General features: G+C 41.2%; 1 protein-coding gene across 2 annotated transcripts; it reads right to left on the minus strand.

Annotated features, from left to right (window-relative positions):
- Positions 1-1,162: 1,162 nt before the first annotated feature.
- CLXN (calaxin) lies at positions 1,163-13,256 on the minus strand. 2 transcript variants are annotated; one of them, XR_012784504.1, is made up of 7 exons: positions 13,048-13,255; positions 9,133-9,291; positions 7,994-8,098; positions 7,179-7,330; positions 6,923-7,027; positions 6,663-6,750; positions 1,163-4,707 (listed from the first exon to the last, which is right to left on the minus strand). XR_012784504.1 is itself a non-coding variant. In XM_075549652.1 (6 exons), exons 1-6 carry the CDS (start codon positions 13,103-13,105, stop codon positions 4,645-4,647), a joined length of 642 nt encoding a protein of 213 aa, XP_075405767.1. In that variant the 5' UTR covers positions 13,106-13,256; the 3' UTR covers positions 1,163-4,644. The 2 variants fall into 2 exon arrangements, 1 of the variants encoding a protein (XP_075405767.1); XM_075549652.1 differs by lacking the exon at positions 6,663-6,750 and having other exon boundaries at positions 13,048-13,256.
- Positions 13,257-17,012: the final 3,756 nt, after the last annotated feature.

Raw genomic sequence — 17,012 nt, forward strand, 5'->3', positions numbered from 1 at the left:
CCAGCTGTTATTTCATCCCCACTACTCCTCCCACCCTCACAATCCTCCTGATAGATTGAACATTGTTATTATTTTCATCTCTCACTCTGACCACTGTCTCCCTTTCCCCATGCTTTCTGTTGTTCTTCCCCCTGGAGAGGGGTGTATGGTTATGTGTTGATCATTGCGATTGGTTCCCCCTTTCTCCCTTCCTCTCTGTCTCTTCCGCCCATCCTTCTGGTATCACAATTCCCACTCCTATTTTGGATTCTGTGTGTCATGAGCTCCCATTTCTTATCTACACCGGTGTACATGTTCCAGTCTAGTCTGTATTGAGAAGCAGCACTGGGGTCATTGTATGGGGGTGGGGGTGGGTGGGTGAGGAAGCCTCAAGGAATATAGTGGAGGAATACACACCAGATGAATATAGTGTGTTTCATCAATGCTTTACTGCACTCTGGTGACTCATCCCTTTCCTGTGTGCCTTCTGTGGGGAGGTTGTTCCACTATCTACAGATGGGCTTTGGGTCTCTGTTCCAGCTCCCCTCATTTTCAACAATATGTTTTTGTTTGTTATGTGTCTGCTGATGCCTATTAGCCGGTCCTTATGACTCTTCATGGTCACACTGACAGTGTGCTTCTTCCATGTGGACTTTTTGCTTCACTGCTGAATGGTGGCTTGTGTAACTTCAAGCCTTTATGCTATATCTTTTAATGCTATATCCCCAGATGCTATATCTTTTAATAGCCGGGCACCATTTGCCCTCTTTACATTTGCTTATGCACCTGTTTTGTCTTCAGTGATTGTATCAGGAGGGTGAACATCTCAGAATGATGATTGGTTAGAACAAGGTGTTCTTGTATTGAGGGAGGGTTTGAGCAGAGGCCCAAAGTCCATCTTCTACCTCAGTGTATTGCCATATAAATATATGTACATGCATAGAGGTATAAACATAGAGGTGTACATATGTAAATACATTAATCCACAAAAATAGAGTTATTGGCCCATGTATTTATAATCTTTTTATCAGAAGAAGCTTTTTTTAATGAAAAGTATTGTGTGATGCATTACTTGCTGGTGTAACATTATGTCAAAGCCCACCTATTATGAGCATATAAAATTAAAATAGTACTTGGACAATAGAATATCATATGCTTTATTTCATGATGTTATTCCATTTATTTGTTAACAGCCCATTCTGTTACACAATTTACCAGTTCATTTAAATTTATATAGTAAGAAGATTATCTTACTATCCCAAGCTTGGACAAAATATAAAACAACTATTGGTAAAAGACTTCTTTCTGCTTCTTAAGGACATGCTTTCTAAAGTAGCAGAAACTAACACATGAAAGTGTAACTGATTGTGTCTCTAGGTTTTTGAGTCGGTGGGAATCAGAACCCATCAGAAGCCAACACAGAGGTGAATTTTATCTTTGGAGACACAGGCCAGTGTGGGGAAATACGTCGACAATTACAGAACAATGTGCTGAGAGCCTAGTGAAGTACAGGGAGGACAGTCACGCCAGTGAGTCCTGCACCTGAGCCATCAGCCTCAGAGGAGCACTTGGGGTTCGGTCCCTGGAATGGTTCCATAGCTAACCTGGAAGCTAAGCTTATGAATCACCCATTCATCTTTGTTGCTTGGTGCCACTGAACACATGCTGACTCATAGGAACCCTGTACAACAAAGTAGAATTGTCCCCACAAGGTTTCCTAGGCCTTGATCTTTATAGGAAAACATCACTAGAGCTTTACATTATCATCCCACCGACCTTTAGGGTGGCAGCCGAGCACTTAACCATGATGCCATCAGAGTCCCTTCTGCTAATCTTATGAAGCAAAAAGCCATTCCTCTCCCTTAACATATTGAGAGTTGGCAGTTTTCATTTGCTAGTCCAGCCTGCAGTGCTTGTTGACAGCCCATGATAGGCAGAGATGTGCTTAGCAATCACACACGTAAACACATGTGGGGATACATGCCTGCCTCTAGAAACCCAAAATCTAGCAACTTCAAACAGTGACAATATAAAACATATTAATATACATGTACTTTTCATTCTGCTGTTTCTCCTTCAGTTTATGATGCAATGATGTTTAATAAATGCTTGCCAAATGGCAACAGTCTTTCGTTTTTGATGACATTTATTAACCAAGGAAATTCAGTAGTTTAATTTTTATCTTTCCATTTCTATCTTGATGAAAATAACACACAAAGCACAAACAGTGTCAACAATTTCTACATGTACAATTCAGAGATATTGGTTACATTCTTCAAGTTGTCTCACCTGTTCCTCTAACTTTTTAAAACTATTTCACGTCATTAACAAATACTCATTGCTCTCTAAGCTTATCACATAACATTTATGGTTATGGCTGTCAATTTGATCACCTATAGATAATGCTTTAAGAGTATATTTATTTTCTTTTGAGGCAAAGCTAGTTGAATTGCAGAATTTGACAGAATATCAGTTGAAATGTTTCAAACTAATGAGGAAATGGAAGCACTCACTAGTCTATCCCAAGAAATTTGGAAGACAGCTAACTGATTATCTAACTGGGGAAAAAACATATTTTTGCACAGTCCAAAGAAAAGTGACTCAAAAGAATGAAGAAATTATTTAATAATACCATTATTACCACATGCAAGTAAAACTTTGCTGAAGGTAATTCAACAATGAGATTGCAGCAGTACATCTACAGGGAGCTTCCAGAAATTCAAGCCAGATTTGGAAGAGGTCATAGAATAAGGGATATCATTGCTGATGTCCATGGGTATTGGCTAAAGAGAATATTAGAGAGATGTTTACTTGCATCTTATTGGCTAGGCAAAGTCATTTGATTGCACGGGTCATAAAAATATGGATAACATTGTGAAGAATGGGAAATCCAGCACGTGTAGAATTTGAACATACAAAAGGCACTCATGTAAACAAAAAAAGGCAATGACCGCATGACTTAACATCTGGCAAGGTATGCTTCCATTAGGGTTGTACGCTTCCACCACACTTACTCAATATGTCTGCTGAACAAAACATGTGAGGTCAGACCAGGGGTCGGCAAACTCAAGACTGAAGAGCTCAGCCTGTTCCTCACAACCATTTAAAAATTAATCAAGAGCCATAAGTATATTTTACAAATAAATCAAACCACCATTATCAAAATGATATTCTTTAAATTTTTTCACTTGTATTTCAGGGCCATGCGTATGTACCGACAGGGCCAAGGCTAGCAAGCCACAGGTTGCCGACTCTTGGGCTAGACTGTATGAAGGAGGATGTGACATCAGATGAAGGAAGGCTCAGTAACCGCCTGTGAGAGGCAGGTGACACAATCTTCTTTGTTGAAAGTAAAGAGGACTTGAACTTGCCCTTATCTGGATTACACCTCAATGTAAAGAAAACAAAAAATATTCTCAAATGAATCAACATGATAAATTGAGAAAATATTGAAACTGTCAAGGATTTTACTCTACTTGGATACACAGTCATGAAAGTAGCAGTCAAGAAATCAAACAGTATACTGCGTTGGGTAGATGTGCTGCAAAAGGCCTCTTGGAAAGAGTTCGAAAGGAAGGATGTCACTTTGAGGACTGAGGTGCTCCGGACTCAAGCCATGATACGTGCCCTCCCCTCTACGCACTAGAAAAGTGAACAGTGAAGACAGACAGCCAGAGTGCATCTAATGCCTTTGAAAAACGGGGCTGGTGAAAATGGAGTGCCAGGCAAAGGAACGCATCTGTCTTGGAAGATCCGCAGGCAGAATGGTCCTTGTAAGTGAGGAAGGGGAGGCTCTGTATTAAAGACCTTTCACAGATTACCAAGACACACCCGTCCTTGAAGAAGGGCAGCATGGTTGGCAAAGCAGAAGGTCACGTAAAAAGAGGAAGAGCGCCGAAGACATGGATCAAAACATTGACTGCAGCAATGGGCTCACGCATGGAGCCACGGTGAGAAGACTGCGGGATCAAGAAGTGTTTGCTTCTTTCGTATATGGGGTCACTATGAATCAGGGCAGATTCAATAGTGTTTAACAACAATATGGTTCTGCCCAAGGTATAATGATTTCTTCAGGGGATAATTGATTTTAGGGGTACTTCATCTTCAAGGGCTCCATAAAAACTGGATTCCATGAGTATCTGAAAATCTCTTCCTCATGTTTCCTGCTATACAGAATTCTTCGAAAGATAGGGTTGTTGATCTAAATGTTCAGGAATGGTGTGCAGGAACCATCCCCTTCTTGAGGTCTCATCTGAAAGAGGACGTTGCTCACAGAGGTGAACTGACATCTATCCCATTGCCTACACAGGGGAATTTGGTAGTTTCAATAATTCTTAAATCTATACTCAGAGCTATTCAGACATAAGGAATGAATATTCATAAGAATAATCCATGTGATTATCTTATTTCCATTCATTATTCTAGATGTTTTAGGACAGCCACATGCTTGCAAAGATATTCTGTGGAAAGTAACTATAATCTAACTAAAACCTTATTTTCCATCTATTTGACTTGCACCTTACACCAACATTAAATGGAACGCGTGAGTCCTCCTTTTCCACCCCAGCCAAATGCACAATTCACCATCATTCTCAGCTATGGAGGAAAAATAAACAATATGCCGTTGCCTCTTTTACTCCCGAGACAACACAGACATTTGGATGCTCATATGTCATAATTGAATTCATGTGAATCTTTGAATACTTGGGTTTCAAATTCCACTTGTCTCTGTAAAATAAAAGTTCCCAAATTAGTATACATTTCCAACAATTCAGAACCAAACAAAGTGTCTACGTGTCTCCTCAAAGTTTGTGAAGAGAGACAGATAACTGAGGGGGATGGACTCAAGAAATTATAATTTTCTCCCATTGTGCTTGGAATTGTGCCAGAACTGATTATATTCTGAGTAACACAAAAAATCCATGTCGGTCTAACCCTTTACATTCTCCAGTCTAATGAAGAGAACGGTCTATAAGATTATTGAAAACACCGCTGCCCTCAGCTGAGCATCTCAGGTCATACAAGGCTGAGGAATGGCCCCAGGATGCTGCAGAGAGGAGAAGTCAATCTGATAGCCAGGATCAGAAAGGAAAGGGGTCCAGAAGAACAAGAACCCGACAACAATACATAGCCTTCATCATTAATATAGATAGGAAGAACCTGGGTCATATGGTAAGTTATAAATCTAGGAATCCTTCCAAAACCCTTGACTGTAAAAGGAAGTCACTGCAGGGGAATAGCAGGAGAAATGGAAGTAAGCAGCAAGGGTGGGGTTATGGGGCCCTTGTGGCACAGTGCATGGCAAATTGGGCTGCTAATCACAAAGTTACAGTTTGAACCCACCAGCTGTTCTGCAGGAGGAGGAGGAGGAGGAGGCGAAGGTTTTTTGCTCTTGTAAATATCTACAGCCTTGCGAACGAGGAACAGTTCTAATCTATCCTATAGGATTGCTATCAGGTTTTTTTTAATGGAATTCAGATAAGTTCTCACTTATGTATCTTTCCTCCCCCACTCTTTCCTTTCCTTTGATTCAAGGTGGACAGGCTTGAATATGCTTGAACTCCGATGAAAAGGTGTCAGCAGACAGAAGAGAAGCTGCAGAGAATAGACGGTAAATGACAAAGCAGTTCCTGAGGAACCAGCAAGAGATCGATAGAGAAATGTCTATCAGACACTTTTCAGACTCCCTCATTCCTTCGGGAACGGCCTGTGTGTTGAGCACAGCATGTAGATAAATAACCATGAAAAGAAAAGAAAGAAGGGAGTTCCTCAGGAAAGACACATCTGAGCGATGAGACAGACAATGAACAAATGAGGAAATTATCATTCCGGGTGAGGTAATGACTGTGACGAGAAGTTAAAGGGTGGAGAAGGAAGACTAGTGAAGGAAGTCAGGATGACAGTGAAGGAGTGGAAGAAGAACTGAGGCCTTGAATGTTCAGGGGAGAAGCAATCAAGGCCAAGGCATTGAGGGGCCATGGGAAAGCAGGTGCAGTGCCAGGAACAAACACACATGGGAGAGAGACTAGATGAGTCAGAGAGAAAGCTGATGCTCTGATTTCAGAACCTTTGTTAAGCCAGTACTGCTACAAGAGAGAAATTTAGAAATGTTCTTTGATTTCTATCAGAACACTACAGTATATGGGGTCCCATTTACTGAGTCAAGGAAGGCACCAATCGGGGTGGTCTTCGGGAAAACCAAGAATTTGGTCAATACACCTTGGTGGACTTTTTGAGAAAGCAGCAGGTGACACAGTCTAACATCTAATTCAACATCCTTGCCATCCAGTTACTTCTAATTCACAGTAACCCCAGAGAGTTAAGTCCCATAGGGTTTGCAAGGCTGTAATCTTTATAGAAGCAGAATATTACCCTTCTCCTGCTGGTGGGCTTGATTTGCTGATCTTTCCGTTAGCAACTGAGCACTTAACCGTTGCAGTAATATTTCCCTATCACATCATTCTACCCGCTTTAAATGTTTCATTGAACTCTCAATTAATTTCAAGACAAAATTCAGGTTCCAATTTTCCTAAGACTTGGTCCCTCTATGCATGCCCAACCTCATTGCCAGGTGAGTCCTTTTCCAATATAGGTTCATTGGCCCTATAGAATGGAGTACAACTCTCCCTGTCGGGTTCTGAGTCTCATCTTCTGCAGAGCAGCTGGTGAGTTCAATTACTGACCTTGCAGTTAGCAGCCCAATGGATTGGGCAGTTCAGTGATTTGGAAAGTCCACTACACCACCAGGGTCCTTTGGGCTGCACAAATAGTCTGAAAAAAATAGATAAATTCCTCATCAGTGGGATGTTCAGATTTAGAAGGAATTCTCTATGGGTGAACTTAATCTGATCTGCTACTCGTCAGCCAATTAATCCAGGATTCCTTTCCCTAGTTTATGTTTTCATAGTTTGGTCATGGTCCAGTGAAAAAGTACCATCATTACCTTTGGATCAGGTAAACATGGCCCGAAAGCTTCCAGCAGAAGAATCTCTTCTCTCACAGCTTCTTCATAGTCTGTAAAAGACAGCTTCCCATCGTGGTCATAGTCCTGGAAGAGGCAAGCCACGTGCTAAGAACTTTTCATATTCAAGCTTTTTCTTCATTAGGCAGCAATTATGGAGCAATAAGAATCAATTCTTAACTCCATTCCATATCTAGCCTGTCAATTTCAAGGTAAATTCTAATTTAGCAATATTTACCATTTTCTTAAGTGTTATTTCAACCAAATCTTTAATTCCCTCATCGGGATCTTCTTCCGATGGCTGTTTGAGCAGGCTGTTCTTCAACATGTGAAACATTTCCTCCTTTGAAATGAATCCATCACCATTCAAATCAAACACTTCAAAGCAATCTTTTAAAAAAAATAACAAATAATCAATTTGTTACTATTGCAAACATTTGCTCTAATCAAGTTTTCTAAGCAAAGATGTATATTGCTGGTGCTTTTAGCAACCCCAGAACACTTGGACTTCCATCCTAAGGACTTCAGATATGCTAGTGGAATATACTCACCAATCTTTGTAGTATGTTTCCTTACAGTCAGCTATGAAAACATACCAACGAACAATATTGTGAACATTTTCACCTCGTTACTCTAGGGAGAGGGATTCGCATGGGGCTCTTAAACAGAGGCGATCAGAATGAATTGTGTACTAAGAATCTGAACATTGGAATCGACCTTCCCTTGTTCTACAGTCGCAATTCAAGTAAAGTGAGGAAGTTTGATACCTAAAAGCAAACTTACACTGTTAACATGAGTAATGTATGCCTGTGAGGTCTTGTGTGACAGGAATGATTTCTTGGGATCTAATCTATTCATTTTCCTTTGCACCTTACCCCACCCCCCATCTATTACCATTGACTTGGGTTCGCTCCACGCACGTCAGCGGTACACGGCGGCCATTACAATGAGCAAACAGACCACCCACTCCATTGTCTAATTTACCTACTTGAGGTTTGTTGACTCTGATCATAAAGTCCATTACCCATTAATTGAGATAACCTGAATTCTTACATTTCATTTTTTCTTCCAAAGACCCTCGAAGAAACACTGACAGTCCATTAATCCACTCTGCTACGTTGATACAGCCGTCGTTGTCTTTATCAAAACCCCGGAACACTAATGAGAGAGAAGCGGGATGTCACACACTTGTGAGCATCTGCCCTCTACAGAATGACCCAAACTAATACTTCCTTCTTTAAAATCTAGAGGGAACGTCAAGGCTACATGGTCCCAGGTCTTCATTTGATAAAGGAAGAAACCAATGCATCATATTACCAGAAAACTCTTATTTAAACTCTCATTTCAATCTTTATATTTTATGGACATAAAGAAAAATCCTAACTACTCAAATATTTAACAGGCAAACCACATTTTATTGAGCTTTATAGATATGCATTTCTTTTTTCTTTAGGAATGGAGGTGTGAGGTAACACTGTCACCAGCAAGGCCATGGGCAGCAGTTTCAACAGCACTTACTTTGTGCGTGTCTCTTCTGTCCATTTTGGTAACTTTCACAATTATTTCTCATAATGTAATTACATACTAAATACATCACAATTTAGTGTTAATATAGCTTTGACATACATTAGGGAGCTAAAACCTTTGGATGACCCCCTGTAATGACACAGCTTATTGTGCTATTTGCTTTATCGTGGCAGTCTGGAACTAAACTAACATTATCTATAGGGTTTCTCGAGAGTAATGTACTAACATCTAAATAAATCAATGATAACATTAATTATTATCCAGTATATACTTTTATTTCGGTACCTGAGGGGGGGAAAATCCTATTACATAGAGAAGGGCTATATTTTAATTTTTATTGAAATACTTTCTATGCTGTAAGAGAATTTAACTATCCTTTAAAAACTATTATAATTGAAAAAACTATTACAATAGCTACCATATTACTAAACATAAATATAAGTTTTTTTTAATTTTCTGAGACAAAGTGAAAATTTTAGCTACTTAACACTATATTCTTCTTAAATACTTGAATTTTTAATTACTTTCCCTTTGACCTATGCAAAACTAAATTTTATATTCAAGCGTATTTGAAAATATACAATATCCCATCAAGAACATATTCCAACTGTAGCCTCTGTCAGTTATGTCTGAGTCTGGCCTCTGCTTCTTTTGTGTTTTCTTACCTCTGTCCATAATCATGTCATCAGTCATTCCGAAGGTCATATGCAAGATATTCCTAAACGCATTCCGATCCAGCCCAACAACTGCGCCAGGCCGCTCTGCTACATCTCCCACCAAGGTATAAAAGAGGCTGACTAGGCAGTTTACTTCATATGTATTAACTAGAGAAGAACAGAACAGAGATAAGACAAAATATATTTTACTATTGAGTTTTACCTTGAATTCAGAATTAACGAGGAGGCTACAGCATGCACCCCAAATGTATAATTGTCATCAGAATATTCTTCTAGTTTGAGGTCTAAGAGTCCTAAGTTAAGAATGACCAATGTTACTGTTTCCACTAAAGAAAAAAGAAGTATTACCTCCTGACAGGAATAGAATATTAAACAGAAGTTCAGTTGTGTGTAGGAAAAATATCTGTGAGCAAAATTCCCTACACAATGATTGTGGGAGATTTTAGCCTTTGCAAGGCAGGTTGATGTGTTACAAAATGAGAGGAAGTTGTTGCGTAATTCTTAAATTTGTTTAAATCATTGAAATGTATGGTATGTGAACTGTATCTCAGCGAAACTATAAAAGCATTTTAAAGAATGTTCCTTTTTAGCATTTTGATGACCAGTATTGGTGAATTTTATACATTCACTATATATACTAACCTACTTTTCCAAGGAAATGGACATGAAGTTCCTGAAAACCAGGCAAGAGGTTTCAGTTGAAATTAAAAAGCCATTGCTGCGCTCTGGTGAGTGTGTTCCGACAATAGCAGCCCCATAGCACATAGAAGTGCCACGTATGATTGCGACGCCGTGATTAAGGCCCCCAGCTAGTACCCAAAAAAAGTTGGTGATTAGAATCTACCAGTAACTGCACGGCCTGCCTTGCTGCTTACAGACCTGGAAAACCAGCCATGGGGATTTTTTTCCCCTTATGCTTTTTGTTTTGTTTTGATCTTTATGGAAGCAGACTGCTACATCTCTCTTCGACTGATCTGCTGGCTTGTGGGTTCAAAGTGCTGACCTTTCAGCTAACAGCCAGCACTTAACCACTGTGCCCCCAAGGATCCCTCCGTGCCAATCTGACATTAGTGAGCCATATGCAGAAATTCGAAAATCAGAATCATCTATTTTCTAATAAAAGAGATTTTAAGTAGAAGGGTGCTTCAAAAAGCTTGTGAGAAACACCACTCTATCTGCATTCCAATTTCCCACAACTTATGAAGCCCCCTCTGTACATGGCATGGGAATATGTGGACACAGGCTACAGCCCTGGACACTGTCAGGGCAGGCACCGAAACTATGCGAGTCTGAAGTAGTGAAGGAGCAGGTAGGGCTGCAGGGTTATCGCAGAGGTGTCTTTATGGCTGGGTTCCCTGTCATTTAGCTAACTCATCACCCTCTCTGATCCTTCCCGCCAGTCTGGGTGCATGCAGGTGGATGCAGTGCCCACTACTGAGCAGAGAGACATTCTCTGCCTTAACCAATAGGAGTGGGAATAGAGATGCAAGGAGCAGGATGTGCCAGAAAAGCCACGCACAGGAGTTGAAAGGTGACACCATGAATTTCTGAATGCTGTCACCTACTCTAGTGACGGCACTCTAAGTATATTCTAGTACGCAATAAGGCTCCTGTTATGGGTCATTTGAAAATTTACACGCAACTGATTAGCAGTGCTTTGGAGAAAGGCCGTTTTTTTTTAATGTAAAATGTCTACCGCTATACTCTTTTGAGACCTGGTGGCATGGTGGTTATGCTTTGGGCTGCCATGTTGAAGGTCCAAAAATTTAAACCATCAGGCACTTCTTCAGAAAAAGACGGGGCTTTCTGCTTCCATGGAGTCATAGTCTCAGAAACTCACAGGGGGCTCTGGGGCTGCTATGCGTTGACATCAGCTTGATGGCAGTGAGCTCAGTATATGCACGTGTTCCTACACACACACTTCCACATAATCTTTTAAGGGCAGCGTCCCACTCTCCATTTGAAGTCTGCAGAACCGAAGATGATGGTCTTGTAGCAAGAATATAAAATAAGTTAAAAGATAAAGTATCAACAATGAAGACATTTTTATTAAAAAAACAAAACTCCCTTGAGTGTTAAAAAGAAACACGGGTGAACCGGTGTACACATCAAGGAGCGTGGGACATAGGAACTCAGCGCAATGACCTCCGCCAGGTTTGACGTTACTTCTAGGCTTGGGTGGTACAATTTAAGAACAGCATTGACCACTCTGGGAGAAAAATCTAAAAGAGCTAGTAACTTCATTAAACACTAGGAACAATAAGAACAATTCTGATGTAAAAAGAGCTGCTAATGGTGGGGGAAAGGGCTGCATGATGATCGTGTACTGTGTAAAATGCTAATGGAACATTTTTCAATCATGCCTGAAATATAAATTGCCTTTAATTATGACCTGAATGATCAGCAGGCTAGCCATGGAAAGTTCTTGCTGATATGTTTCTCAAATCCTAGAAATGAAATTAAGGGGAATAATGGATTTTCATCTTTTAGAAATAGTGGAAATGTGTCTTATAGATCAACCTTGTAGAGTGGATTAAATAGATCATCTCCTAAAATTCTTTTCCCCCCAATTGTACAAAAAAGTATACATTTCCCCTGCTGACAACATCATGTAGCATCTAAACACAAACTAGAACTTGTAGGGACACTCATATGCTTAAAGAAATTTTATATTATATTATTTGTGATTTTTAACTATATGGAAGTCTTACATTAAAAAATGATTTGACATAAGCCAAAAAGTTGACTATACTCCATTTCCACTTACCTTTTAAAATAGACTCGTTCGCAATATACGGCAAACCCTACCTACTGCCATGGAGCCAATTCCAGCTTCCAGTGACCTAAAGGGTTTCCAGGTCTATAGATCTTCATGGGGATACAACCCCATCTCTCTTCCCTTGCAAATTTACTGAACTGGAACTAAATCAGATCCAGCATTTTATACAGTAGTTATTGCACTGTTTATGATTTTTTAAATGTTTTATCCTATATTTAGAGAATACCTGGTCTTTTCTCAGAAATAAAGCATTTTAAATAAAACAATAGGTGAGAAGAACAACAAAAACTCAGATTATACTAAGCATAATAATCCCTTAAATTAAAACTCAGATCATGGCCATTCCTGTTTTCTCAGGTGGAAAAAAACAGTTTTGACAATCAGTCCACACTTTAGAAGCTTCATCCCCAGACAACACCTTCCTCATCTAATCCATCATCATGGCATCCATGTCCCCAAAGAACTATGCTTTTCAGTCTGAGAAGTTTCTGCAAGTTTCCTATGAAGTTTTAGGGCCTCCTTTTAAGACATGCTATTAAGGTAGAAAACTTTAGGAAGCACGCTTGTCACCACCAAGTCGTCTTTCAACCCCCTATCCCCACCCTCAGCAACTGGAGAGTGGAAGTTTAAAGGTGGGCACACCTTCATTACCATGCATTTAGTTTTGTTGAGATCTTCGATTACCAAGCATCTCCTTGCTCTGAGATAGTTTCCAGTGCCATTTGCGCACTTCTTTCCTAAAGACATTGCGAACCATTCTCTCTGGGTTGTCTTGTTTCCAGGAGGGTGAAGTCGGTTGATTGGGATACTGTTCAGTGGTCCTTCTTTCGTACTTATTTTATGCCTCTGTCTGATACTACAACCAAATCCACTTTTCTGTAAGAAACGTGTTCAGAAAGGAAGAAAGTACATGCGTGCGAGTGTTGGATGTCTGAAGGGTCCTTAATGATCTTGGGCATGGGGGGGCAGTCCCAACAGACCACACCGCCAGGATTCACTTCCAGGCTTCTCCTTTAGGGTGGGGCACAGCAAAGTACCAGCAAGATGGGGTTCCAAGGTCAAATACCCACTGGAGGCAGGAAGCAACAGACATTTGCACTATCTCGCACTTGCTTCTTACTTACAATGTTTGCAATTTTTAGTTAAGGTGTCCGTTAGCTTCTGCAGCTTCTTGCGGTTCATGCTGGGCGCTCAGGGACTCTGGCCGTGGTTGGAGTCTCGGCGGGCGCGAGCTGCCAGGACCCTGGGCGTCCTGGGGCGAGAGCAGCTAGTCTGGTTCCCGAGGCAGGGCGCCTGGGCAGCCCTAACACAGTGTGGTCATGGCAACGGCTCAGCAGCCCGCCGATTGGCTGCGGGCTGAGGTGAGCAGTGTTAGCAAAGCCCCAACACTGTGTGGCTATAGCAACAGTCCTGCTGACCACCGATTGGCTCCCTAGCGGGGGCATGCGCAAGACGGTCTCAAAGTCTTCTTTGGGGAGATACAGGCAGGCACCCTATGGGGAATGTTCAGTCATTACGGAAATATTCAAGTTTCTTTTTACATTTACATGTGTTGCATGTGATGGAAGAAGGGGCAGGTGGTGAGAATAGCACATCCATTTCGGACCGCCAAGGAGACCGGAGGAAACCTGGAGAGGGACTTAGAGGCGCCCCAGCATTGAGCCTAAGGGCGCTGTTGTGCAGCGCAGGAGTTAAGGACTTCTGGCTTCAGGTCTAGTCACCCATTTTGCGCCCAGCTTTTCTGATAAAATGTTAGAAGAGAGTTTGTCCTGTGACTGGAGGCAGGAGGAAATTAGGTCCCCCCTCCAGAGATCCTGGGTGGAGGCAGGGGTGCTTAGGGAACCCCAATAGAAAAGACATCGGCAATGTTTACACTAGTTATGATGAGGCATTCTCCCCAGTAGAGAAAACTTGAGAACTTCAACTTGGCTGAGTTACCGCCAGACTTGCCTTATGGAAATAAGCTCTGGAGAGCCGATCATTTAGTTATCTGAAAGACAAACTCTGACTGCCAGCGGAGGCTTGTCCTTACAGTTTTTGTGTGGGAGGACTTTCTGCCCTTCAGTACCCATGGGGCACCCTCTTTGAATTAAGACTACAGTGTAATGGGCTGTCAGGAGCACGAAACCCACCTCCACACAGTGCACATTCTTTGACTTCAAAGGGGCAATGGTATTTGAATACAAGCGGTGTAACAGTACACTTACTGTCATCTTTAGAATGAAAGCAGACCATTTCTGCCAACCATGTGTAACAATCCACACTGAAAGGGTTCCACTTGGTAGGCCTGGATTTCCCTTTCCTGTTTCATTGTTTGTCAGAAGGAGGACTGAGAGGCTGTTTGGAACCAGAGCAGATGCTTCTTGGTGAGGCTGTGTTATTCAAAAAGAGATGGAACCGTATGAAATGATAGCAATTCTGAGAATTCTTTTTCAACAGTATGCTAATTAAAGAGTGTTCCCTCTCTACAGGCTTATCTAACAGCTCTGGAATTTTTGAAGAGATTCTGGAGAACAGATGGAAAGATGGGCACGGCAGATTTATGTTTCCAGAAAGAGCCACAGTCTCAGAAACCCACAGGGACAGTTCTGTCCTGTCCTATGGGGTCACTATGAGTCAGCGACTCCGTAGCAGTGAGTTTGGTGAGAGTGAATGAAACTCTAGATTTTTTTGTTTATTTGTTAATTTCACTGGAGAGCCTTTCTCATTTTTAAGAGTGGTTGGTTATAGCTACTGAGAGACACAGGTGCTCACTTATCTTGAATGGTGCTTCTGCATGTACCGTGTCCTAAGTGTATGGAGAGATGTACTTGCTAATCCAGCTGACCGGCCTCCTGGCCATGAGGAGACTGGTGGGGGATGGATGTCCTGCTGTGCAGATCGTCATCATATGGGAAGTGGCTTGGAAACAGCTTCAGGAGGAGTTCATCAGCTGCTACCTTATCAGCTACAGTCCTAGAGCCCACCTGCCACATTTCCTTAAATTGGAAAAAGTGATGTAGGGGAATGGCACAGGCTACTGATGTTAAACTATTTTAAACTGTCATACAACGCAAAAACCCACCAAAATAAAAACAACCCCAAACCATGTTAACATTGACCTACTGACAAACTTTTGTGGGGGGGTGTCTCTTGCTCCACAGTTCTGTCCTTTTGGCAGTGACCTTTCCAAGTGCACTGCGTGTGAAACTGGCCCCTCTAAGAGGACGGGCTGCCAGCAGAGCTCACTCTGAGGCCTTAGACATCTTTCTCAAGGAAAACCTAGGGCGCATACAGAATACCCTGTCGACATCAGTAAAGTGCAGAGCCTTCTTGCATTCCTGTGCGGCGTTGTAAATTTATATGTTTAGATTTTAGAAACAAGTTGCACAGAGGATAGGGAGCCGAGTGGTGTCAAAGGCTTGTGTCTGCCCACTAACCTAAGGGTTCTTGTCCTGAAACCATCGAGTGGCACTAAGAAAGAAAGACATGGCGATTGACATCTGAGAGAGCCCTTCTGCGCTGGCACACAGTCACCAGGCGTTGGAACCAATTCAGTGGCAGTGCATTCGATTTGGTTTGGTTTGTCTGAGAGAACATTTTAAGTCAAACTGCAAATTATCTTTGTGGTTTAAAGTTGCTTTTACTGAGTAAAAAAATAAAATGAAACCACCCAAAACCCTATTACTTTTTATTTCCAATTGCTTTTCCCCAAGTATTTCTCAAAGCAAGACAGTTAAACTTAAATGATGACTTCATATCAATTTATCAATAATGGAATAACAAAACATCCCATTTAGTTTACATGGCACATTTTGCTGTATCTAAATTGATTGAAGAACTTTTCAAAATCCAATCAATGTTTTTGTTAATATAAAACATTAAAGTATACATTAAAGTGGCTATTAACACTATAAATGCTTCTTTTAATTCTGTGCACAAAACAATCTTCCTTTTGACTTAAAATTGTTTGGAATTCTGCCATGATAAATAGCTTAGGACTTGCCTTGAACAAAGTGTTTTACTTAACGTGGACCCTATTATGAAGAAGGCATTTGGAAACTGTTTAAGAAATGACATCATAGATTTGATCTCCAAGTATATTGCATGTCTGTTAAGAAGCCGTTTTAATAAAAGGAAAATAGAAAGGATAGTTACCTACATAATTTAAATTCAATTTTGCTAATTTTATTTTGTAGAAATGGGGATGAAAAACTGAAGCAATGTAACCCACCGGTTCAGTGAGTGAACTCTCCTCCCTTCTTTACCAATTTCCTCTTTGCTGTTTACCTGTAGTCTCATGAGCTTGTTTTCAGGGCTTCAACCCCACCAAACGCACTCTTGCCTGAGCACTTTTGCATATTTTTCAGCCCACCCCTTTGACCATCCTTCAAAGAGGTCTGTGTTCACTACCCTATTTAGAACACGAGGAATCCTGGTGACTTAGTGATTAAAGTGCTTGTCTGCTAACCAACAGGTCAGCAGTTTGAAGCTGTAGAAATAAGTGGTGGTCTACTGCCTTGAAAAGCTTCAGAGCTGATTCTGTCCATCTTGGAGGTTTGCTATGTATCACAATTATCTTGATGGCAGTGGGTGTTTGGTTTTATGTCGAATTAATTCCTCCAAGCACAACATGCTCTGCCTCAGAACTCGTTCCATTTTTTTCACTTACCAAAACTTTCCTTTTTTTCAGAAATTCTCCCTATTAGCCTGTGAACCACATGATCTCTCTATTCTATATTTTTATCTGTAGCGATGCATCATCTGTCTATATCTCTAAAGTATTATAACGCCGTTTTTCCCAGTATTAATGGAGCATGTTGAGAAAATCCATCAGGTTAGAGGTTTACAGGACTGTGCAGCTGTTCACCGCATCTGCCTTAGCAGGAACTAGGTTTGGACCCTCTGCAATGGGACTTGGGTGGAGATTTGTCTTCCATGCATGCCTTGAGCTACCTGTGGAGTACATGTGATGGGAATCTCCCTCCTGGCTGACGCACCCTCTTCAGACATGGATCTGGAGCTAGGAGCAAAGGGAGTGAGTGTGGTAGTGTGTGTGAAAACATGAGAGATTGTGCGCACACATGTGTGTGTATGTGTGAAAGTGTGT

Source organism: Tenrec ecaudatus, chromosome 5 (assembly GCF_050624435.1).
Source record: "Tenrec ecaudatus isolate mTenEca1 chromosome 5, mTenEca1.hap1, whole genome shotgun sequence".
Lineage (NCBI taxonomy): Eukaryota > Metazoa > Chordata > Mammalia > Afrosoricida > Tenrecidae > Tenrec > Tenrec ecaudatus.